Source organism: Artemia sp. Qi Xiang Cuo, chromosome 15 (genome assembly GCF_049724085.1).
Source record: "Artemia sp. Qi Xiang Cuo chromosome 15, ASM4972408v1, whole genome shotgun sequence".
Taxonomy (NCBI): domain Eukaryota; kingdom Metazoa; phylum Arthropoda; class Branchiopoda; order Anostraca; family Artemiidae; genus Artemia; species Artemia sp. Qi Xiang Cuo.
Genome location: NC_142808.1, coordinates 54,673,640 through 54,699,789, shown reverse-complemented (window position 1 = coordinate 54,699,789; position 26,150 = coordinate 54,673,640). Strand labels below are relative to the sequence as shown.

At 31.1% G+C, this 26,150-nt stretch overlaps 1 protein-coding gene across 1 annotated transcript in view; it reads right to left on the bottom strand.

The window, feature by feature from the left end:
* The window catches only part of LOC148943867 (dual 3',5'-cyclic-AMP and -GMP phosphodiesterase 11A-like), a 316,296-nt gene extending 291,373 nt beyond the window's left edge, over positions 1–24,923 (bottom strand). The window contains exons 1-3 of the mRNA XM_089101266.1: positions 24,790–24,923; positions 20,479–20,700; positions 15,278–15,425 (exon numbers count right to left, since the gene is read on the bottom strand). Coding sequence (XP_088957392.1) covers positions 15,278–15,425; positions 20,479–20,700; positions 24,790–24,791 — 372 coding nt within the window. The 5' untranslated portion in view covers positions 24,792–24,923. The remainder of the gene's footprint in view (positions 1–15,277; positions 15,426–20,478; positions 20,701–24,789) is intronic.
* Between the last annotated feature and the right edge of the window lie 1,227 nt (positions 24,924–26,150).

Genomic DNA, 26,150 nt, shown 5'->3' with positions numbered 1-26,150 from the left:
TTAGCTAGTTAAAACTGCGCATAAATTCTTGATTTTTTGTCGTGTTACTTAGATAATAAAGGAACATTTGTTTTTCTTTCCTAATTTAGTGTTTTTTCTTAAGAAAATGATCCATCGTTAACAAATTTAGCATTAGCTAGTTAAAACTGAACATAAACTCTTGATATTTTGTCGTGTTACTTAGATAATAAAGTAACATTTGTTTTTATTTCCTAATTTAGTGTGTTTTCTTAAGAAAATGATCAATCGTTAACAAATTTAGACGTAGCTAGTTAAAACTGTGCATAAATTCTTGATTTTTTTGTCGTGTTACTTAGATAATAAAGGAACATTTGGTTTTCTTTCCTAATTTAGTGTGTTTTCTTAAGAAAATGATCCATCTTTAACAAATTTAGCCTTAGCTAGTTAAAACTGTGCATAAATTCGTGATTTTTTGTCGTGTTACTTAGATAATAAAGGAACATTTGATTTTCTTTCCTAATTTAGTGTGTTTTCTTAAGAAAATGATCCATTGTTAACAAATTTAGCCTTAGCTAGTTAAAACCGCACATAAATTCTTGATTTTTTGTCATACTAATTAGGTAATAGAGGAAAATTTTGTTTTCTTCCCTAATTTAACGTGTTTTATTAAGAAAATAATCCATCGTTAACAAATTTAGCCTTAGCTAGTTAAAACCGAGCATAAAATCTTCATTTTTTGTCGTGTTAATTAGATAATAAGGGAACATTTGGTTTTCTTTCCTAATTTAGTGTTTTTTCTTAAGAAAATGGTCGATCGATAACGAATTTAGCCTTAGTTAGTTAAAACTGAACATAAACTCTTGATTTCTTGTCGTGTTACTTAGATAATAAAGGAATATTTGTTTTTCTTTTCTAATTTAGTGTGTTTTCTTAAGAAAATGATCCATCGTTAACAAATTTAGCCTTAGCTAGTTAAAACCGCACATAAACTCGTGATTTTTTTGTCGTGCTACTTAGATAATAAAGGAACATTTGGTTTTCTTTCCTAATTTAGTGTGTTTTCTTAAGAAAATGATCTATTGTTAACAAATTTAGCCTTAGCTACTTAAAACTGATGCATAAAGTCTTGATTTTTTGTCGTGTTACTTAGATAATAAACGAACATTTGGTTTTCTTTCCTAATTTAGTGTGTTTTCTTAAGAAAATGATCCATCGTTAACAAATTTAGCCTTAGCTAGTTAAAACTGTGCACAAACTCTTGATTTTTTGTCGTGTTAATTAGATAATAAACTAACATTTGGTTTTCTTTCATAATTTAGTGTGTTTTCTTAAGAAAATGATCCATTGTTAACAAATTTAGTCTTAGCTAGTTAAAACAGCACATAAACTCTTGATTTTTTGTCGTGCTACTTAGATAATAAAGGAACATTTGGTTTTCTTTCCTAATTTAGTGTATTTTCTTAAGAAAATGATCAATCGTTAACAAATTTATACTTAGCTATTTAAAACTGTGCATAAATTCTTCATTTTTTGTCGTGTTACTTAGGTAATAAACGAACATTTGGTTTTCTTTCCTAATTTAGTGTGTTTTCTTAAGAAAATGATCCATCGTTAACAAATTTAGCCTTAGCTAGTTAAAACTTCACATAAACTCTTGATTTTTTGTCGTGCTACTTAGATAATAAAGGAACATTTGGTTTTCTTTCTAATTTAGTGTGTTTTCTTAAGAAAATGATCCATCGTTAACAAATTTAGCCTTAGCTAGTTAAAACTGCACATAAATTCTTGATTTTTTGTCGTGTTACTTAGATAATAAAGGAACATTTGGTTTTCTTTCCTAATTTAGTGAAATCTTGTTTTTCGTGTTACTAGATAAATGCATTTGTTTTTCCTAATTTAGTGTTTTTCTTAACAAATTTAGCAACTTAGCTAGTTAAAACTGCACATAAACTCTTGATTTTTTGTCGTGTTACTTAGATAATAAAGGAACATTTGGTTTTCTTCCTAATTTAGTGTGTTTTCTTAAGAAAATGATCCATCGTTAACAAATTTAGCCTTAGCTAGTTAAAACTGCACATAAACTCTTGATTTTTTGTCTTGTTACTTAGATAATAAACGAACATTTGGTTTTCTTTCCTTCTTGTTTTTAATGTCATATGATTTTCATACAGTTACAACTAAATGAGCCTGTGATTGATCAATCTGTTCATAAATTCTCGATTTTTTTGTCGATCTGAATTGAACTTACTCTTAAAGTAGTTTGACTTACCAAATTTATTGTGAATTATTTTTAATAATTTACATCTTTATACTTAATAGCAAAATATAGTTAAAATTTTTAATAAATTATTTATTTTTTTGTCGTTTTAATTAGATAATAAACTAACAGTTGGTTTTCTTTCCTAATTTAGTGTGTTTTCTTAAGAAAATGATCCATCGTTAACAAATTTAGCCTTAGCTAGTTAAAACTATGCATAAACTCTTGATTTTTTGTCGTGTTAATTAGGTAATAATACAGGAACATTTGTTTTTCTTTCCTAATTTAGTTTTTTTTATTAATAAAATTATCAATATTTAACAAATATATCCTGATCTAATTAAAACTAATCATCAATTAATGTTTTTTTTTAGTGTTTATTATTTAATAATAAATGAACAATTGGTTTTCTTTCCTAATTTAGTTGGTTTTATTAAGAAAATGATCAACCGTTAACGAATTTATACTTAGATACTTAAAACTGTGCATAACTTATTGATTTTTTGTAGTTTTGCTTAGGTAATAAAGTAACATTTAGTATTTTTTTTAAATTTATTTTTTTTTAAGAAAATGCCCCATTATTGTTTTCACGAGTTAGATAAACGATGTAGAAATTAATTTAAAGAAATTATGAAAAAATTCTCAGTAAGTAACCATTTCTTTCTTGAAGTCAACTCTTGATACAGTACAGAAATTTCATTCAAGAAATTATGAAAATATTTGTAAGTAAGTAACAAACTTTTATTGATTCCACCTCTTGGATATACAGTACAGATATTTCATTAAAGAAATTATGAAAAAAATCGCAAGTAAGTAACTTTTTTCTCTTTATCACAAACAATTTTCACTTAGCTCCATGATGTAGAAATTTAATTCAAGAAATTATGAAAAATTCTCAGTAAGTAACAATTTCTCTTGAAGTCAATTCTTAGATACACAATACGGAAATTTCATTCAAGAAATTATGAAAGTATTTGTAAGTAAGTAACAATCTCTTTATTGATTTCACCTCTTGAATATACAGTACAGATACTTCATTCAAGAAACATGATTAAACACGTTTTTTTGAAACTACATACTCTTTGCATGCCTTTCCTTGGCACCTTTCCAAATGAACGGTGATTCCCCACTGCTTCCTACACATTGCAAAAAGTGAGCATTACGAAAACTCCACTTTTTCAACCAGACTGGTGTTTTGGTTTTTTAGACAACACGAGAGACATGCAAAGTCGACATAGCTTTATTTCATTTTTTAAAATTCAAGAAATTATGAAAAATTCTCAGCAAGTAACAATTTCTTTCTTGAAGTCAACTCGTGTTTATAAATTTAATTCAAGAAATTATGAAAAAATTCTAAGTAAGTAACAATTTCTTTCTTTAAGACAACTCTTGGATACACAATACTGGACTTTCATTCAAGAAACTATGAAAAAAAAATTGTAACTAAGTAGCAAATTCTTTCTTGAATTCACTTGTTTAATAAACAAAATGACATTTCATTCAAGAAATAATGACAAAATTCTAAGTAAGTAAAAAACTATTTATTGTTTTCACGAGTTAGATATACGATGTAGAAATTAAATTCAAGAAATTATGAAAAAATTGTAACTAAGTAGTAAATTCTTTCTTGAATTCACCTGTTGGATAAACAAAAAGACATTTCGTTCAAGAAATTATGACAAAATTCTAAGTAAGTAACAAAATCTTTATTGTTTTCACGAGTTAGATAAATGATGTAGAAATTAATTTCAAGAAATTATGAAAAATTCTCAGTAAGTAACCATTTCTTTCTTGAAGTCAACTCTTGGATACACAGTACGGAAATTTCAGTCAAGAAATTATGAAAATATTTGTAAGTAAGAAACAAACTCTTTATTGATTCCACCTCTTGGATATACAGTACAGATACTTCATTCAAGAAATTATGAAAAAAAATCGCAAGTAAGTAAGTAACATTTTTTTCTCTGTCAACTCTTAGATACACAATACGGAAATTAAATTCAAGAAATTATGAAAGTATTTGTAAGTAAGTAACAGTCTCTTAATTGATTTCTTCTCTTGAATATTCAGTACAGATACTTCATTCAATAAACATGATTAAACACGTTTTGAAACTACATACTATGTGAATGCCTTTCCTTGGCACATTTCCAAAAGAACGGTTATCCCCCACTGCTTCCTACACCTTTAAAATAGTGAGAAGTACGAAAACTCCACGTGTTCAACCAGACTGGTTTTTTATTCACATAACACCCAGAGAAGACCCACTCAATTAACACTAAAGTCAAGAAATTATAAAAAAAAATATTTGTAAGTCCGTACCTATCTCTTTATTGATTTCACCTCTTGAATATACAGTACAGATACTTCATTCAAGAAAACGTGATTAAACACGTTTTGAAACTACATGCTATTTGTATGCCTTTCCTTGGCACCTTTCCAAACGAGCGGGGATTCCCCAGAAAACTCCACGTTTTCAACCAGACTGGTTTTTTAGGGACCAATCAGGAGAGATATGCAAAGTCGACATAGCTTTATTTCATTTTTTTAAGGTTCATTTAGACGAAGTTACGTGCGCGCACGTAACCACGACTCAATGAACCTTAAAAAAATGAAAAAAAGCTATGACGACTTTGCAAATCTCTCCTGATTGGTCCCTCAAAAAACAGTCTGGTTTAAAACGTGGAGTTTTCGTACTGCTCACGTTTTGCAATGTGTAGGAACCAGTGGGGAATCCCCGATCGTTTGGAAAGGTGCCAATGACAGGCATCCAACTATCATTTTGGTTCAAACCTTGTTTAATCAAGTTTTCTTGAACGCCGTATCTTCACGGTATATTAAAGAGTAGAATTCAATAAAGATATTGTTACTTAAGTAAACATATATTTTTTTATAATGTATTTAATTTACGATAAAGAGTTGTGGTCATATCGGTGTTGGGGTTGTCTAAAAAACCAGTCTGGTTGAAAACGTGGAGTTTTAGTACTGCTCACTTTGTGAACTGTGTAGGAACCAGTGGGGAATCCCCGTTCATTTGGAAAGGTGTCAAGCATCGTTTTGCAAATAGTTTGTAGTTTCAAAACGTGTTTAATCACGTTTCTTGAATGAAGTATCTGTATTTAATATTAAGTATAATAAATAAATTAGGAGACTTTGAATTAAATAAAAATACTTTCACAATTTATTTAATTAAATGTTAGTAGTTTTTATATAATATTTGACAGAGAAAAAAAAATGTTACTTTATTTCGTTCTATTTTTTTTAAAAATTTATTTAATGAAGTATCTGTAATGTATATAAAATATTAGGACTAAATTAATATTTTTTTACTAACTTACACATATTTTAATAATTTATTGAATTAAATTTAATTACTGTGTATACAAGAGTTGACTTCAAGAAAGAAATGGTTACTTACTGATAATTTTTTCATAATTTCTTGAAATTAATTTCTACATCGTTTATCTAACTCGTGAAAACAATAAATAGTTTGTTAATTACTTAGAATTTTGTCATAATTTCTTGAACTAAATGTCTTTTTGTTTATAAAACAGTTGAATTCAAGAAATAATTTAATACTTAGTTAAAATTTTTTAATAATTTATTGAATTTAATTTATAAATCGTATATCTAACTCGTGACAACAATAAATAGTTTGTTACTTACTTAGAATTTTGTCATAATTTCTTGAATGAATTGTCTTTTTGTTTATTAAACAAGTGAATTCAATAAAGAATTTTCTACTTAGTTAAAATTTTTTTTAATAGTTTCTTGAGTGAAAGTCCAGTATTGTTTATCCAAGAGTTGTATTAAAGAAAGAAATTGTTACTTACTGAAAATTTTTTAATAATTTCTTTAATTAAATTTATAAACACGAGTTTAATTCAAGAAATAAATTTTTACTTGATTATAATTTTTCAATAATTTCTTTAATTTTAAAAAATGAAATAAAGCACTGTCGACTGTGCATGTCTCTCGTGTTGTCTAAAAAACCAAAGCCCCAGTCTGGTAGAAAAAGCAGAGTTTTCATGCAGCTCACTTTTTTCACTGTGTAGGAAGCGGTGGGAAATCCTCCCTCATGTGGACAGGTGCCAAGGAAAGGCACGCACATAGCATGTAGTTTCAAAAAACGTGTTTAATCACGTTTCTTTAATGAAGTATCTGTACTGTGTATTCAAGAGGTGAAATCAATACAGAGATTGTTACTTACTTACAAATACTTTCATAATTTATTGAATGAAATTTCCTTATTGTGTATCTAAGACTTGACTTCAAGAAAGAAATTGTTACTTAATGAGAATTTTTTCATAATTTCTTGAATTAAATTTCTACATCATGGAGCTAAGTGAAAATTGTTTGTGATAAAGAGAAAAAAAGTTACTTACTTGCTATTTTTTTAATAATTTCTTTAATTAAGTATCTGTACTGTATATCCAAGATGTGGAATCAATAAAGAGTTTGTTACTTACTTACAAATATTTTCATAATTTCTTGAATGAAATTTCTGTACTGTGTATCCAAGAGTTGACTTCAAGAAATAAATTGTTACTTAATGAGAATTTTTTAATAATTACTTTAAATTAATTTCTACATCTTTTATCTAACTCGTGAAAAAAATCATGGGGCATTTTCTTAAAAAAAAATAAATTTAAAAAAAATAATAAATGTTACTTTATTACATAAGAAAAACTACAAAAAATCAATAAGTTATGAATATTTATAAGTATCTAAGTCTAAATTTGTTAAAGATTGATCATTTTCTTAATAAAACCCAATAAATTATGAAATAAAAACAAATGTTCATTTATTCTAACATAATTAAAACTAAAAAAAATCATTAATTTATGAAAATTTTTAATTAGATCAGGATATATTTGTTAACGATGGATCATATTATTAAGAAAAAACACTAAATTAGTAAAGAAAAACAAATGTTACTTTATTATTACCTAAGTAACACGACAAAATATAAAGAGATTATGTGCAGTTTTAACTATCTAAGTCTAAAATTGTTAAAGATGGTCCTCTTTCATAATAAAAAACTCGAAATTAGGAAAGAATACCAAATTTTCCTTTATTGCCTAAGTAAAACGACGAAAAATCAAGAATGTATGCAATTTTAACTATCTCATGTTAAATATGTTAGAAATCGATGATATTCTTGATAAAACCCACTAAATGATGAAAGAAAACCAACTGTTCCTTTATTATCTAATTAACACGACAAAAAATTAAGAGTTTATGATCAGTTTTAACTAGCTAAGGCTAAATTTGTTAACGATGGATCATTTTCTTAAGAAAACACACTAAATTAGTAAATAAAACCAAATGTTCCTTTATTATCTAAGTAGCACTACAAAAAATAACGACTTTATGTGCAGTTTTAACTAGATAATGCTAAATTTGTTAACGATGGTTCATTTTCTTAATAAAACACACTAAATTAGGAAAGAAAACCAAATGTTCCTTTATTATCTAAGTAACACGACAAAAAATTAAGATTTTATGTTCAGTTTTAACTAGCTAAGTCTAAATTCGTTAACGATGGATCATTTTCTTAAGAAAATACACTAAATTAGGTAAGAAATCCAACTGGTAATTTAGTACCTAATTAGCAATACAAAAAATCATTATTTTATTTTAGTTTGTATCTATATATGGCTAAATTTGTTAAAACTTGATCATTTTATTTAGAAAACATACTACATAAGTAAATAAAACCACCAGTGACGGTATTACATCAGAAACAATACAAAAAATCAAGAATTTAATGCAGTTAGGAAAGAAAACCAAATGTTCCTTTATTATCTAAGTAAAACGACAAATAATAAAGATTTTATGTGCAGTTTTAAATATCTTAGTATAAATTTGTTAAATATTGATCATTTTCTTAAGAAAACACACTAAATAAGAAAAGAAAACAAAAAGTTCCTCTATTATATAAGTAACACGACAAAAAATCAAGAGTTTATGTGCGGTTTTAACTAGCTAAGGTTAAATTTTTTAACTATTGATCATTTTCTTAAGAAAAACACACTAAATGAGGAAAGAAAACCAAATTTTCCTTTATTATCTAAGTAACACGAAAAAAAATAAAGAATTTATGATCAGTTTGAACTAGCTAAGGATAAATTTGTTAACTATTGATCATTTTCTTAATAAAAAACACTAAATTAGGAAAGAAAACCAAATGTTCCTTTATTATCTAAGTAAAACGACAAAAAATCAAGAGTTTATGTGCGGTTTTAACTAGCTAAGGCTAAATTTGTTAACAATGGATCATTTTCTTAAGAAAAAACACTAAATTAGGAAAGAAAACCAAATGTTCCTTTATTATCTCAGTAGCACGACAAAAAATCGAGAATTTATGCACAGTTTTAACTAGCTAAGGCTAAATTTGTTAACGATTGATCATTTTCTTAAGAAAATACACTAAATGAGGTAAGAAAACAAAATGTTCCTTTATTATCTAAGTAGCACGACAAAAAATCAATATTTTATTTTATGTTGTAACTAGCTAATTCTAAATTTGTTAACAATGGATAATTTTCTTAAGAAAACATACTAAATTAGGAAAGAATACCAAATTTTCCTTTATTACCTAATTAAAAATACAAAAAAATCAATAATTTATGCACAATTTTAACTAGCTAAGGCTAAATTTGTTAACTATTGATCATTTGCTTAAGACAACACTAAATTAGGAAAGAAAACCAAATTTTCCTTTATTATATAAGTAACACGATAAAAAATCAAGAAATTATGCACATTTTTAACTAGATAAGTCTAAATTTTTTAACTATAGATCATTTTCTTAAGAAAACACACTAAATTAGGAAAGAATACCAAATTTTCCTTTATTACCTAAGTAACACGACAAAAAATCAAGACTTTATGTTAAGTTTTAAATAGCTAATGCTAAATTCGTTAACGATGTATCATTTTCTTAAGAAAACACACTAAATTATGAAAGAAAAACCAAATGTTCCTTTATTATATAACTAACACGACAAAAAATCACTATATTAACACTAAATTAGGAAAGAAAACCAAATGTTCCTTTATTACCTAAGTAACACAACAAAAAATCAAGAATTTATGCTCAGTTTTAACTAGCTAAGGCTAAATTTGTTAACGATGGATCATTTTCTTAAGAAAATACACTAAATTAGGAAAGAAAACCAAATGTTCCTTTATTACCTAAGAAACACGACAAAAAATCAAGAGTTTATGTGCGGTTTTAACTAGCTAAGGTTAAATTTGTTAACAATTGATCATTTTCTTTAGAAAAACACACTAAATTAGGAAAGAAAACCAAATGTTCCTTTATTATCTAAGTAGCACGAAAAAAAATCAATAATTTATGCACAGTTTGAACTAGCTAAGGCTAAATTTGTTAACGATTGATCATTTTCTTAAAAAAATACACTAAATTATTTAATAAAACCAAATGTTCCTTTATTATCTAAGTAGCACGACAAAAAATCAAGATTTTATGAGCTGTTTTAACTAGCTACGGATAAATTTGTTAACTATTGATCATTTTCTTAAGAAAACACACTAAATTAGGAAAGAAAACCAAATGTTCCTTTATTATCTAAGTAACACGACAAAAAATCGAGACTTTATGCACAGTTTTAACTAGCTAAGGCTAAATTTGTTATCGATGGATCATTTTCTTAAGAAAACACACTAAATTAGGAAAGAAAACCAAATGTTCGTTTATTATCTAAGTAACACGACAAAAAATCAAGAAATTATGAACAGTTTTAACTAGCTCAGGCTAAATTTGTTAACGATGGATCATTTTCTTAAGAAAACACAATAAATTAGGAAAGAAAAACAAATGTTCCTTTATTATCTAAGTAATACGACAAAAAATCAAGAGTTTATGATCAGTTTTAACTAGCTAATGCTAAATTCGTTATCGGTGGATCATTTTCTTAAGAAAAAACACTATATTAGGAAAGAAAAACCAAATGTTCCTTTATTATCTAAGTAAAACGGCAAAAAATCACGAGTTTAACACTAAATTAGTAAAGAAAACCAAATGTTCCTTTATTATCTAAGTAACACAACAAAATATCTAGAGTTTATGTTCAGTTTTAACTATCTAAGGCTAAATTTGTTAACTATTGATAATTTTCTTAAGAAAACACATTAAATTAGGGAAGAAAACCAAATGTTCCTCTATTATCTAAGTAGAACGACAAAAAAATCAAGAATTTACTCAAATTGAATACCTTTTTTGCAAATTGAGTTAGTTTTATGCGACTGATAAAAGTTTTGGCGAATCGAGATAGCTTTACGCAAATGAAATACCATTGATACCACTAATAATACATACGATACTGAACGAGTTATCAGATATCTATAACTTACAGGTTATTAACACGTTTGACAAGTTTTTATTTTAATTTTTATTTTTTTTGCCAGAATATATATCATGGATACTTGTTTATTTTTTTTTTTTAAATGGTATTTTTTAAAGGAATCCCATAACAATGTGCATAAAAAATTATATTTCATTTTAAATTGCAAAATAAATTTTAATATTAAATTTTATACAATTTTAAAAAAAAACTACTAATAACTTTAACAGTAATAGGTTAGTGAGCCCATAGCACCTGACGGACCGTAATGGTCAAGAAAAGTACAGGAAGGAACCTAAAGGTATAGAAGTATAAGGTGCGTCTAAGTGAACCTATATTAACCCCAAAGGGGGGGGGGATCCCCTTCGTATACGTAATAATTCTCTTCGTTCTAAGTTTTTTAATTTTGCTCCTTACTTTCAGTTTAAAAAACTTTTTTTAATTTATTGCATTATCGTTTTCTAAATAATGCCAGTAAATCTGGCCTCCATCTCCACGGAAAAATCCCTCCCTCCTCCTTCAAAAAAAAAAAAAAGTTAGTCTGAAGTTGATTGTCTGAAAAGTATTTTTTCGGTTGGGGGTGTGGTAGGGGATCTCACAACACCGTTCAAATAGAACTTGTGTATTATAACGACCATCGATCCCCATGTAACTGAATCCCAAGCTTCTGAACTCCTCCATACAACTGAACCCCTCGTGCTACTGAACCCCTCATGCAACTTGATCCCATTTAACTAATCCCCGTGTAACTGAATCCGTATGTAACTGAGATCTTTTCGCAAAAAATTCGCAAATCTCGTAAACTAAAGAAGTAATTATCCTTTTCAACATTAATTACCCCCTTTTTTGCAAATGCTCGCATATCTCATTACCCCTTTTTGTATATACAAAAAATAATAGCATATCAACGAAACAAGACACGCTGGTTTTATAATACAGGTTTAATTAATTACGTAAATCTCATGACAAAGAAAGAAATCGCTTGAGTCCTCTCGCAATAGCAAACCATATCACCAAAAAGGCAGTGAACTTTGAAACTGCGTCATGACCTGTAACTACTAGAAAAACCTGTTTGTACGGGGGCCTGCGCAAATCCAGACGAGCAACTCTACTAAGGATAAATTGTATAATTTACATATCTTGCCCATGGGGCTTAGAGGGCATTGCATTACCAGAGGCATAGTTACTAGATCTTTGGTCAGTTAGAACAAATTCACTTTTTCGAAATTTTCATCAGTTTGAGGGAGGGGGATCTTAATAGGGCAAGGGGGACTTGTAGTCCTACACTCACGTTTGAACATCCCCCCTAAACATACCCTGTTAGTTTCAACTTAATACTCTTGCCCAAGCCTTAGATAATACTGATATACCTCTTTAAATGCCAGAATGAACATAGTGTGTTTTTGGTTGTGTTTGCAATTCCTCTCCAAAGCTGTGGAGGGTTATCTCATTCTCATAGGCATAATTATTGACCTTTAGCCTATTTTGGCAAAGAGGGCTATTTCGAAACTTTAGTAGAATGTATTGGCAGAGAGGGTAGCTAATGAGGACGTAGAAGGGGAACTGGCAAGCCTCCGACCATTTTTAAACTTTCCCCTTAACATATGCTTAAATTTTCAACTGAATACCCTCAGCCATTCTCACGATATTGTAGATACTCTTTTCGATACTGGATGTACATAATAGCTTTTGGTTTAATTTAAAATAAACCTTAACATTCTCGAAAATTTCATTATAATACCCTGGGTGTTTTTATTTACACCCAGAACCGAAATTTATCCTTTCTCTCTTCTTTGCTGTGGAGGTCTGACATCTTTGGAGGCGTAGCTATTGCACCTTTTGGCTAGATTGAAGAAAATAAAAGTTACAGATTTCGATCTTTTTTAGGAGATGAATCCCTTAAAAAGGACAAGAAAGGGGAGCTCCCGGTTGCCCTCTAATCTCTCTTCAAAACCATTCAAATTAGACTATATTAAAAATTCCAACTTAACACCTTCAGCCAATTCGTTTTCATTCCCTTTTCAATTCCGTTTTCAAAACTAGCAAGAAAAAAGTGTGTTTTGATTTTTTTTTTTTTTTTAACATTTCCTTTAAGTTTCATCGTTATACTCAAAGTTTTATTAGTTTTATAGGACATTAGTTTTATATAAAACAAAGTTTTATAGGACATGTTTGATCCAGGATCAAACATGTCCTCTATTCTTGATAAAAACCTTGTATGTTAACAACTGACAGCCTTTATAACTAACAGCCCTTGCCCCAAGGGCCTGGTGGGGTTGCCAACTTCAGAGGCATAGTTATTTGGCCTTTAGACGATTTTGAACAAAATCATTATCTCAAAATTTTGATCTGAAACATTTGGGTATAAGGGGCGTGGGAAAGGGGTACTTGCCCTCCGATTAATTTTGATTCTTTAGAAGGGGACTAGAACTTTCAAATTTGAATTAAATGAGCCTCCTTCAAAATTTTATACGACCATCTCTTCTATAAATGCCTTATATGTTAACAATAGGCAACTAGCATAACTTACAGCCATTGCCCCAGGGGCTGTAGGTGGTTTTGTCAACCTTGGATGCATAGAAATATTATCTGTGGGCTATTTTGAACAAAACGGCTAGTTCAAAATTTTGATCAAATTTGAGAAAAATAGTATGTGCGAGAAGGGGACTGGCTGCCCTCTAATCATTTTTGACTCTCAAAAAAGGAAGTTGAACACACAATTTTAAATAAAATAAGCCACCTCAGAAGTTATACCACCACCCCTTCCATAAGAACCTTATCCGTTAAAAATTGACAACTTGTATAACTTACAATTTTTGCCTCCAACCCATGGGGGTTTCTGTCGGCCTCGGACGCATAGTTATCTGACTTATGTACAATTTTGAACGAAATGGCCATCTCAAAGTTTTGATCGAATGCATTTGGCAAAAAGTGGGGGTTGGGGGGGGATAATTGCCCTCTGATCACTTTTGACTCTTAAAGAGGGCACTAGTGCTTCCGATTCCAAATCGAATGAGACCCATTTGAAGTTTATACGACCACTACTTCCATATAAAGTACCTCTGGGACAAATATAATAATAGCAATAAAGCAATAGTAAAACATTGAAGCCTTATGGCACTTTATTACAGGCAGCGCTGCCACACTATGTTCAACGCGTGACGCATCTGCAATTCATTGAGCTTAGAGTTAGTCAATATAATTTATGAGACTTAGTAAATTTACGAAATTGACGAGAAAAGGAGGAAACACCCGTGAAAAGGCAAGCCATTTTGATTATGATTACACCATCAAAACCCAACATTTCAGGGAACTTTATTGAAGAAGTTTCAATCCACTATCTACAAAAACTCATAATTTGTATTTTTTCCGAGAAAGAGAATCTCATATTTATGTTTGTTTGATTTCTTGGTTTTGTTTTTTGTTTTGTCCAGGGATGATCGTATCGAACTGCTGATCCTAGAATATCAATGGATCTCTGCTTAGGAGGTAAATTGAAAGTTTGATAGACCTGTTTAAGTGGCCAAAAAATCGTTTCTGCCATATTGTGACGTAAAACGACAATTTTAGCCAAAATGATATAAAAAAACCTAACAAATGTAATTTTAAGATTAGCTTTCTAGTTTCAGCGACCATAACAGGCGTACCTCTCAGTTGCTCGTCAGCTCTTAAGGATTCATGTAACCCACACATAAAACCAACGGTTAAAATAAATATTAACTTAAGTGTGATTTGAAGTAAATCTATTCGTAGTAATCCTGATAAAAGTGTATTTAGTTTTATAAACTTTATAATAGACTTTTTATAAAGTTTATAAGTTTTATAAGCTTAGTTTTATGGAAAAACGTTGTTGGGTCATTCTGTGGCTAGGGGTATTGTTCTCAAAGCTTCAAAAATAACGACTATCAAGGTTTTTCTTCGGAGTGGTTTTTACAAAAGGATTTTTTTGGGGGGGGGGGGGGCTGCACAAAAGCCTCGAAAACACATAAAAAATGTGTCTATACTCATTTTTTTTACGAGTCACAAAAATTTCGGGGGGGGGGGTTCTTATCCCTAACCCCCCTCTTGGATACGGCCTTGGGTCATTCTATGACAAATTTTCTAACTTTCTGTGAACCCTCACATAAATAAGGACTGAGGTTTAGGGGAAGGGGTATAAAAATTATTCTGTATTCTGTCTGGTTTCTTGGGAATATTATTTTGGACGACACCTCTAATATTGGTGCTGGGGAGGTGTTAGCAGCACCCCTCTTACTGCAGAAAATATTTTTCTATGTAACATGAAGGATTAAATTCTCATGCCTAACGAAACAAATGTGGAGAAGTGAAATGGAATTGATGAGTACTGACTTAAATTTATCAAGGTAACAAGGGTGAATGAAAGCGTAGCAATAAGTTTTTTGCTGATATTTAAATGGCAATACATTTCTTTTGATAGCAATCAATCAGTTAGTAGAGAAACGAACGTTACTGACCGGTTTTTCCTACTCCAAACATCTGAACGATACCTTCGACGATAGTGAGAATAAAAACCACACCAAAACACAGGAGTCTTGCAATATATTATAAACTAGTAAGTGCATGGGTTTGACTAAAATATTTATGCATGAAAGTTTTCCTACGATCTCATTTGAATGCTTCTACTGTTTCAAAACAAAGGTAATAAATAGTTACAAAGGGGACTTACTTCTGCCTTGACAACACTTTGGCTTTTGGACTTGGCAAATTCATGTCGTGAACACTTCCTTGAATTTGTTCTTCTATGTGGGTTTTCACCTTCATCACTAAAGAATACGACTGAATCTTGTGGCGATCTATCTCTTGGACTCAAAGGGCTGAAAAATAAGTTTATATTATCTTATTAGATTTTATTTAAATTAGCGTAAGTTTAGATAGATTTTTGCTCAGAAGTGAGAGTTATAAACATATATTCAAACCTCATTATACCAAAAAAATACATATATTTTCGTATCGGTGGCCGCGGCTGCCACCAGATATTGGCGCAAAAATGGTGCTACGCCATTTGCCGGAGGGGAAGCCTTGCAGGCACCAAAAATTGTAACGGAGTGCCCGCGGTCACCACTACTGTTCCGTAAATTTAGAGTATGTTAGTATCCTTTTTACGGTATTGATTAAAGAAACATCCAAAAATAAGCTTTTCAAAGAAAAATTAAGCTCAGCAGATACAAATACCTGTTAAAATTCAAACTCAAAACGACCAAAATTTACTATTAAAAAGTAAATGAAACCTAGAACCAACAGAAATTAAATAAACAATCTTAGGAGAAAAAATACAACAAGTAATAATATAAATGAATGAATACATCTTAAAGCGAGTAATGCTAAGATTGAATATGAAAATCAAACTGGAAACGAAAAAAAATGTTTTTCTATTGAAGTATAAATGAGACTTACGACGAAAAGAAAATAAATAAACAATCAATGGAAACAAACATACAGTATATATTTATGTAAATGAACAAATAAATCTTAAAACGAGTGAAACTTAATGTATAATGATGTATCATAATATTAATTGTTTAAAGATCCATCAGTTCCAGAATTTATTTCACTGTAATATTGTTTTTATTTTCAATGCTGTAGGAACAGGAAAAGAAAATATTTGTAATGTAATTCGTTTTCAGTTAAGCGCCAATGACGAAGTAGACTTTTGGTTTTTATTTACAGTTAAGGAAGGGGGCAATATCCAAACTCTTGTTTGTAGTGAAAAAATATTCGTCTTGAACAATTTTAGGAAGAACATATAAGTTAAATTGAATAATTGATGTATAATGATATTAATTGCTGAAAGCTCATCAGTTCAAAATTTTACTATAATTTTAATGTTTATTTCCAATATTAAGTACAAAAGAAAATATTTGTAATAAAATTGGTTTTCAGTGAAGCGCCAATGACGCAATAGGTTTTAGACTTTTACAGTGAGAGAAGGAGGCGATACCCAAACTCTTGTTTGTAGTGATTTTTGTTCGTTTCAAGCTTGATTTAAATGTTCTATTTAAGTTTAACTCATTTTAAGATTTATTTATTCATTTACATTAATATCTATTGCATGTTTCTTTGAATTGATTGTTTGTTTAATTTCTGTCCTTTTTAAGTTTCATTTGTACTTCAATAGCAACATATATTTTTTTCGTCTTAAGCTTGATTTTCATATTCCATCTAAGCATTACTCGGCATTTAAGCATTTAACGGTGAACAAAATTGTTATTTCAAAATTTTGATTGGATGTGTTTGGGGAAATGGTAGGCTTGAGAGGGGCGTTAGTTACACTCCAATAGCTTTCGACTATTAAATAGGGCACTAACGCTTTAAATTTCCAATATAATAAGCCCTTTTGAAGTTTCTACGATAACGCTTTCTATAAATACCTTTATATGCCCTCAGGGTAAAACTTACAACCCTTGTGCTGAGGCTGTGAGGGGAGGGTCATCCTCAAAGGCATAATTCCCGGACTTTTCAAATACGTTGAGCAAAATGGCTATCCCACAATTTTTATTAGACATTTTTGGGGAAATACTGGGCGTGTGAGAGGTGTTAGTTTTCCTCCAATCACTTTTGTCTGTTACAAAGGGGACTAGCCATTTGAAGTTTCCAATACACCGCTCTATAAAAATCTTATATGCCCCCGATGCATAACTTACAACCCTTGCCCTGAGGGGTGTGGGGAGAGGGAAATAATCATCCTCAAAGACATAATATCCAGAACTTTCAACTACATTGAAAAAAATGGTTATCTTAAAATTTTGATCAGATATGTTTGGGGAAATGGTGGGCGTGAGAGGGAGGTTAGTTGCCCTCTAGTCATTTTCGACTGGCCTATTAAAAATGGCAGTAGCCCTTTCAATTTCCAACTGAATGAGCCTTTTTTGAAGTTTTTACGACAACATTTTCTATAAAAAACCTTATATGCCCCCAGGGCATAGCTTACAACCTTAGCCCTGAGGGCTCTTGGGGGAGTGTCATCCTCAAAGACCCAATTTCCAGAAGCTTCATCTACGTTGAACAAAATAGCTATTTCAAAATTTTGATTGAATGTGTCTGGGGAAATGGTGATCTTGAGAGGGGGGCTAGTTGCCCTCCAATCACTTTCGACTATTAAAAACGGTACTAGCCCTTTCAGTGTCCAATCAAATTAGCCCTTTTTGAAGGCTCTACAAATTTTTTTTATAAGAACCTTATATGCCCAAGGGAATAACTTACAACCCTTGCCCTGAGGAGTTTGGGGGGTTTGTCATCCTCAAAATCATAATTTCCAGAACTTTCAACTACGTTAATAAATGGCTATCTCAAAATTTTAATTGAACGTGCTTGGGGAAATAGTGGGTGTGAGAGGGGGGTTAGTTGCTCTCCATTCACTTTCGACTATTCAAAAGGGCACTAGCCCTTTCAATTTCCAATCAAATGACCCCTTTTTGAAATTTCTACGACAACAATTTCTATGAAAACCTTATATGCCCCCAGGGTATAACTTACAACCCTTTCCCTGAGGGCTCTGAGGGGGTTGTCATCCTAAAAGACCTAATTTCCAGAACTTTTAACTACGTTTAACAAAATGAATATCTCAAAATTTTGATTGGATGTAATTGGGGAAATCGTGGGCGTGAGATGGGGGTTAGTTGCCCTAAAATTACTTTCAACAATGAAAAAGAGCACTAGGCCTTCCGATTTTCAATCGAATGAGCGCTTTTTGAAGTTTTACGACAAAGCTTTCTATAAAAACTCATATGCCCTCAGAGCATAACTTACAATCCTTGCCCTGAGGGCAGTGGGGGGTTGTCATCCTCAAAGTCATAATTTACAGAATTTTCAACTACGTTGAAAAAAATGGCTTTTTTTCAACTACCTTGAAAAATTTTTTACTCAAATTACTTTCGACTATTAAGAAGGCCATTAACCCTTCCAGCTTCCAATGGAATGCGCCCTTTTTGAAGTTTCTGCAACGATGTTTTCTATAAAAACCTTATATGCCCCTAGGGCATAACTTACAACCTTTGCCCTGAGGGTTGTGGGGGAAAGGGTCATCCTTAAAGACATATATTCCAAAACTTTCAACTACCTTAAACAAAATGTCTACCTAGCAATTTTGATTGTAGGTGTTTGGGGAAATGGTGGGCGTGGGAAGGGGTTTGTTGCCCTCCGTTCACTTTCGAATATTAAAAAGGACACTAGCTCTTTTAATTTCCAACTGAATGCACTCTTTTTCAAATTTCTACGACAAAGCTTTCAATAAAAACCCTTATATACCCCCAGGTATAACTTACAACCGTTGCCCTGAGGGCTCTGAGGGGGTTATCAAAGACCTAATTTCCAGAACTTACCAACTACGTTGAACAAAATGGATATCTCAAAATTTTTATTGGATGTGCTTGGAAAAATGGTGGGCATGGAAGGGGTGTTAGCTGCCCTCCAATCATTTTCGACTATTAAAAAGGGTACTAGCCATTTTCGTTTCCAATTGGATGAGTCGCTTTTGAAGTTTCTACGACAACGCTTTCTATTAAAACCTAATATGCCCCCATGGCATAACTTCTAATTCTTGCCATGAGGGCTGTGGAGTTGTTTCATCCTCAAACTTAACTAATCAGTTTTGATTATTAATTTTTAAAGTTCAACGTGGCAAGATAGAAGTTACAATATACTAAAAATTTCGTAATTTTGAAAAATAAATACTATCCGAGAAAATTGCATTTTTTTTAAACATGGATAGACCTAAAATGGATTCAGAGGAATCAACTGTATTTGTAGTTATGTTTTTTTACGTAATTGTGTCCTTTGTACTTTCCGTAAATGTTATGTCCTTTGTTCTTTTAGACACATATTGTTTGAATACAGGCTACTTATATAAATAAATCTCCCGATTTTGTTTTTTTACGTGTGGTAAACAAGAAAAATAAATTTAAAAAAAATTAAATAGCCAAGAAAAAAGAGGATAATGTCAGCCGATGGACAGAAAAGAAGCGAAAATGACAAATGCAGATATTACGGCAAAGACCTGCCTAACCTAATTGGTGAATGTTCTTTAATTTATTCGGGCTTAATTTCTTGGTTAGTTTGACTCAGTTATTCTTCTGCTATGTTTGAGATTACTTCAAAAAGTTATTTTTTGCTTCGATTTTTCTATTGCTTTATTATATTTTTTGCTTTATTATAAATTTAATTTAATTCAGGTAAACTAAAAAAAACTATTTGAATGAAATTTTGCCATTCCGAAATTAATTCTATTAATCTAATCATCAAAAATACATTTGCTGTCCGTCACGCCTGGTATAGATATATTTTATATTAGGTACAAAAGCATATTTTTAAATCTAGGGAGGGGACACTTTTGTTTTCGGTTTCAATTTCCTTTTACGTCAAATACAGATAACGAAATTTTCAAAAATCTAGCGGGGATTGTTTTTGTTTTAAGATTTGTCAAAACAAGGAAAGGCTGTTTTTCCAAATGTATGGTGGGAGTATTATCCCTACAGCCCTGCTCCTCAGATTCACTTGCCTGCATAAATCTCTTCAATTTGGGATATACCGAAAATTTCTCTACTCCAATAACAAATTGTCTAGCAAACAAATTCCTATTCAACTAAATATCTGTTATTCTAATTCTTCGAAGGAAAATAAAGAAAAAAAAAATTGAAACATAAACGTAACAAGTTTGTTAAATCAAAAAAAATTCAATCAGAATACCACCAAATATATATAAATATATATATATATATATATATATATATATATATATATATATATATATATATATATATATATATATATATATATATATATATATATATATATATATATATATATATATATATATATATATATATATATATAATAACACATTAAAAAGCATCAAAATGATTTTATAAATACCTGCAGGGACTCTGATCTCTGCTACAATAAAATGAGCTTGGACTCAAAGTATGGCCACTGCTGCTACGAACACTTCCATTTGAGCCATCTGGCACCTTCAAATATCCCCTGGCTTGTAGCCAACGGTTGATTAAGGTGACATCAGCAAATTTTAAGAAATAGTTAAATGCTTTTTCAGGGTGACTATCTAGCCATTCTTCAACCACTGACCATTCCATGTTCCTTAAATTTTTTGATGATTAGGATTCGTTCCATAGAATTTTATATTAATATTTCATATTCAAGATATATATATTGGCTATTTACTTGATATAACTATTTTTCTGAATGACTTTTTTGGCCGTTTTGGAACCACGAGAATTTCGTGCTCCTGAAACTCTTGCTTGTTATGTCACCTCTATGCCATGAAAATACTTATTATAAATAACTTATAATTTATATTCTATCTCTTCTCAATTATTTTTGTTTTCACTACCCAATCATATATAATTAGTAATTACTACACGTTTAATTTTTGATATATTTGTTATACGTTCTGTTGAACGCCTCAAGAGAAAGATTTTCCAAAATTTATCTTTTATTATTGCTATCATTATTTAATTATTTACTATGTTTTTTATTGTTTTACTTATTCTTAGTAGTATTAATTTGCTATTATTATTACTTTTGCTACTTATAAATTGTTACCTGTTTATTTTATAATAATTAAGAAATTTTGCAATTTAAAAATTTCTTTTTTGATGACTTTTCAAGACTACATCAAAAGAATTTCCAGTCCTCCTCCCCCTTCCTCTGTAAAATATAGATTTTTTATTCTTTCATGTTGTAATTGCCAAAGAGCTTATAATAAATTTTAAGAGACATCCTTGATAAAAGTTTGTATTTTACCCCCCCCTCTCTCTTCTGGAAATATAGGAACTTTTACATATTATTAGTTTTTCTTTGCTTTTCCAGGGCAAAGAGCTATATAGAATCTTTGGGATTGTTATAGTTGCCCGCAAGGGTATTGTGCAAACCTAGACGGCAGTATCAAACAGTTCATGCTAACGAACTGTAAGTAAGGAGCGACCCGGCTCTCAATAGTAACCAAAACTCTAAAAAAGAGATAAATAATATAAGTATGTCTTTAACTATGATTAACCCCCTACAGTCCCTGGGGGAAGGGCTGCAAGTTATGAACTTTGCCGAATGTTTACATATAGTATTGGTTATTAGGAAGTATACAGACGTTTTCACTGGGGATTTTTTCTGGTTGTCGGGAGGGGGTTGTTCGGGGGTTACGTGGGAGGATCTTTACATAAAGGAAGTTTTCATGGGGGAAGGGACATTACTATGAAGGGTTTGCCGGATTTCCCAGCATTATTAAAAAACGACCAGAAATTAAATAAAAATAAGAAGTTTTTCAACTGAAAGTAAGCAGCAACATCAAAAATTAAAGTGAACAGAAATTATTACGTATATGATTCGGGTCGCCCCATAGTCAATACCTTGCTCTGTATGCGAAAGTTTTTTTTAATACTTTCATAAGAGCTATATATTCTAATTAACGGCCTTTGAGATTAAGGGGTCATTCTTAAAGAATTGGAACAAAATTCGAAATTTAACGTAAACAGTGAGGTATTGACTAGGGGGGCAAACCCCCTAATATACGTATATAGAAGTTTGTTAAGTAAGTTAATCCGTAAATTACGTATATTTATTTCTAATAAAAACGTTCGTAAATGAAATTAAACAACTTTCAAGAAAGCCATTTAACCAAAAAAATTAAAATTAATATGCAAATTTTGATTTAATTATTCATGCACGGTGAGCCAAAATCAAACCCTACATTAATTCAAAAACGTTCAGAAATTAAATTAAAAAAATAGTTTTTTGCTGAAAGTAAGGAGCGACATTAAAACTTAAAACGAACAGAAATTATTTCGTATATGAATGTGCTGTCCCCTCCTCAATGCCTCGCTCTTTAAGCTAAAGTTTGACTCTGTCTCACAACTTTGTTTTTTTTTTTAAATAAAAAAATTTAAATTAATCCTTACTAAAAAATTGAAGCCCGAATAGTCGTTTGTTTCAATAATATGACGTATTGTTTTTTTTTTTTCTCGTTGGTATACGATCTCTGCTCCCTACCAATGGAAATAAACGTTTAAAGCTGTGTAATTAATTTCTGTATTATAATACAGAACCTTGAACCTTTAAATGGCATCCAAAAAATCTCGGCCCCCAATAAATATGGGAGGGGACGATTAACGCCCCGTTTTCTTCTTTTTCAAAATACTTCACTCTTTTTCAATATTCATTTTCTCTCTTGATAGTGTAGCTATTCTACTTATCTTAATTCGTAATCAGTAGAATAATCATTAATCCATTTTGAGTCATACACAATTTTTACTGTGGCGTCACCTACAGGTTCAATATGCGTTTCGTCTTTGGTATTATTGGGTTCATTGACTATATCTGTTGGTATATGATGAATGGTAGTAATAATGTTAACATGCACTTTATTTTTTATCAATTCGTCGTTATATTCATTAGTGGTACTGTGTGTAAATGTCCTTTTTAATTTGCCAGTGATTTCACTGCCTATTATGACATTATTTTTACACAGGTAACAGTTCTGGCAGGTAAAAAAGATATGGTTAATGACATTAGCGCAGGTCCTGTCTTCTTCTTGTCTTCTTTAGTACGCTAATACCAGAAAGAGGGTGACAATATTTATCAATAGGGAACGTGTTACCACTAACAGTAGCAAGAAATTGTCCCCCATCATCGACGATTATTTTTATGTTGGCATTCTCTTTGAGCACTAACTTCTCTGGAAATGATACTCTCGTATATCCACAATTTGCACAATAGAAATTCTTAGGTATTTCAAAGGAATTTAACTCCTCACTGTCATGACAGCGCACGCATACATTACCAATAAGAACTCTATTAATACTTGTTTCATAGTTCAAATATTTCTGCTTGTCAGCATTCAACGCAACAATGATTTTATCATGTGCATAGACTATCTTCGAAAACTTCATCTTCTTTTTTTTAATGTGATACAAGTGTTTATCCTTTCAATGTACCAAAAATACTAATTGAAAATATACAATAAACTAGGTAGTGTCAATAACCAACCATTAAGTACCACTGAGACAGCCGCGTAGTGTCGATGAGCAGCCAGAGAGTACCATTGGTACAGTCGAATAGACAAATTTAAAAAACTTGAATAATTCCCGTCCAAAAATAAATCCAGTCCAAAAAAAGAAGAAAAGACCTACTATAAACATTATTTTTCTAATAGTAAAAGTCACGAGTAACATATCCTTATCATTCTCATTTTGTATTTTGGAATCTCAAATGTGGATTTTTTTTGTTTTAAGTATACTTCATGTCATTTTAAGATTTGTAAGAAAAAGTTGAAAAAAATTTAGATTAATAAAAATATAAAAAAACTTCCAAAAATTTCAAAAAAATTAACTTCAAAAAATTATTAAAAATGGGGGGAGGGGCCAAAAACATGGGGGAGGGGGAATGGGGGCCATTTAGGTTGGGGTCCTTGGTGGTTTGGGTCCTCCGTGGTTCGAGTCCTTGAAGGTTGGGATCCTTGGTGGTTGCGATATGGATGTCCAAGGGTTGTCGTATCATTGCCCAAAATGTATAAGACTTTATTAATTTCGACTGTATATATATTCCCAATAATATGTAATCCTTTCCAAAAGGTATTGGCTGGCAGTCTGCATCCCCTCAGATTTTACTTGTGAAGGATGAATATATTCTAATCATTTTCTGACATTTATATAATGTAACGTGGGAGTCAACACTCCCTCCAACTTACCTTGACTTGATAAGAGATTAAAGTTTCAACCTTTTGCCGGTTTTATTCAATCCAAATAAAAAAATCAATTCATATTATTGTCATATGGTTTTATCTTGACATTCATGTCCTGAATCAGGACCCTTCAGACCATTTGAATGTTATACTATACTGACACAAGACCATAATTTAGGTCATTCACCTACATAAATACAGATAGCAAAATCTATCTCAATTGCATAGTTCTTGAATGGACAATGGCATGATCTAGTCGCCCATTGTCTTACCTCCGTATAGTATACCATTTTGGTCCGAATATATCGTGTTCTTGTCGTTTTATACGATGTATATTCAGTGGTGCCTATGGCCGTACTACTCTGGTACTTTTTTATCTTAATATGCTTACCCTTTCAAGTTGTTGCAATTGAAGTAATAGTTGGAGTAGTTTAGTAATATTAGCAGTGAAATTAGCAGTGGTAGTAGGGTTAGTAGTAACACATACATATTACATTTTGGTCAATTGATCTTTCCCTTTAAGAATTCTCTGAAAGTTCCAAATTAGAACCCAAATCTGTTCTTGAGGTACGGCTTTTTGACAATCTGCATGCACATAGTGTGTTTCGATTTAGTTCAAATCCCTCCTCTATAATAATAATAATAATAATAATTTATTATAAGCCAAAAAACAGGCCATACAGCACAGTTTTCTTAAATGCACTTCACAAGAAAAATAAAATAAATATCAAGTTTCACTGGTTGATGTCAACGCTTCATCTACATATTTACATACCTTCCCGATTGTCCTTTTTACAGTCGTCTGCAGGATCCCCGGGAACTCCAAGTTACCACCCTCAAAATACTTTTTTCTTAAAAGAAAACGTTGCTGGGACTCGGCGAGAATATGGGCCACATCCTCAATATCTAGGTTACATCTGGGGCAAGAGTAATCTGCATCTGCATCTGGGGCCATCCTTTTTCTTTCAAATACTCTTTTTCTATTTTTTAGTGGCAGGCAATTCGCTCGGATCCGAAACCAAATCCTAAATGTCTTCTCCGGTAATCCTATTTTAAAATAACATTCAAATCCAAATACCTCTTTTACTTGGGAGTAAAACTTCAATCTCTCAGATTTTTTAACTGCCCTTGAGCCACATTTGGACTTCCTGTTCTTTTATTCTTTCTTTAATCTTAACCAAAAACGGCTCATCCTGATCTGAGGGTCCTAGCCCCTCATTCCAAATATAAGATAATCCTACTTCATCTAAAACATTTTTTTTATTTGATACAGCCACGATCTCTTACGTTTCGACTGTAGCATCTCCAGAAAAGCTACTTTTGCTAACATATCTTCTGGAAGACTAAGAACTTTTAGCCAGTATCGGATCACCTGTGCTAATCTACTCATTCTCAGAGAAAAAATTTCTAGGTCACCTTTTATTGCCTGATTGTGGGTCGTTATGTCCATTCAAACTTTCATCTTCATTCGTGTAGCCTCAATAGTAGTAGTATCATAGTAGTTGTGGTAGCAGTAAGAGCAGTAGTAGCAGTAATAGTGTCTATTAGTACTATCAGTAACAGTAGTAGCAGCAGCATTAATAGCAGTAGTAGCAGGTTCATGTTACCTTTTGTTGAATTGACCATCCCACTCATGATGCTCCAGAAGTTTCATCTTGATACAGTAAGCCATTCCCAAAATATTGCTGATACGCCTGTATAAGCAATGTGTTTGCACATTACATATTTTGATGTAGCTCAACATTCCCCTCAAATTTACCTCAGATGTACATTTCTTTGGTTTTACTGGTAGTAGAGGTGGTAGTAGCAGTAGTGGTAGCAGTAGTAGTAGTAGGGTAGTTCTAAGAGTACAAGT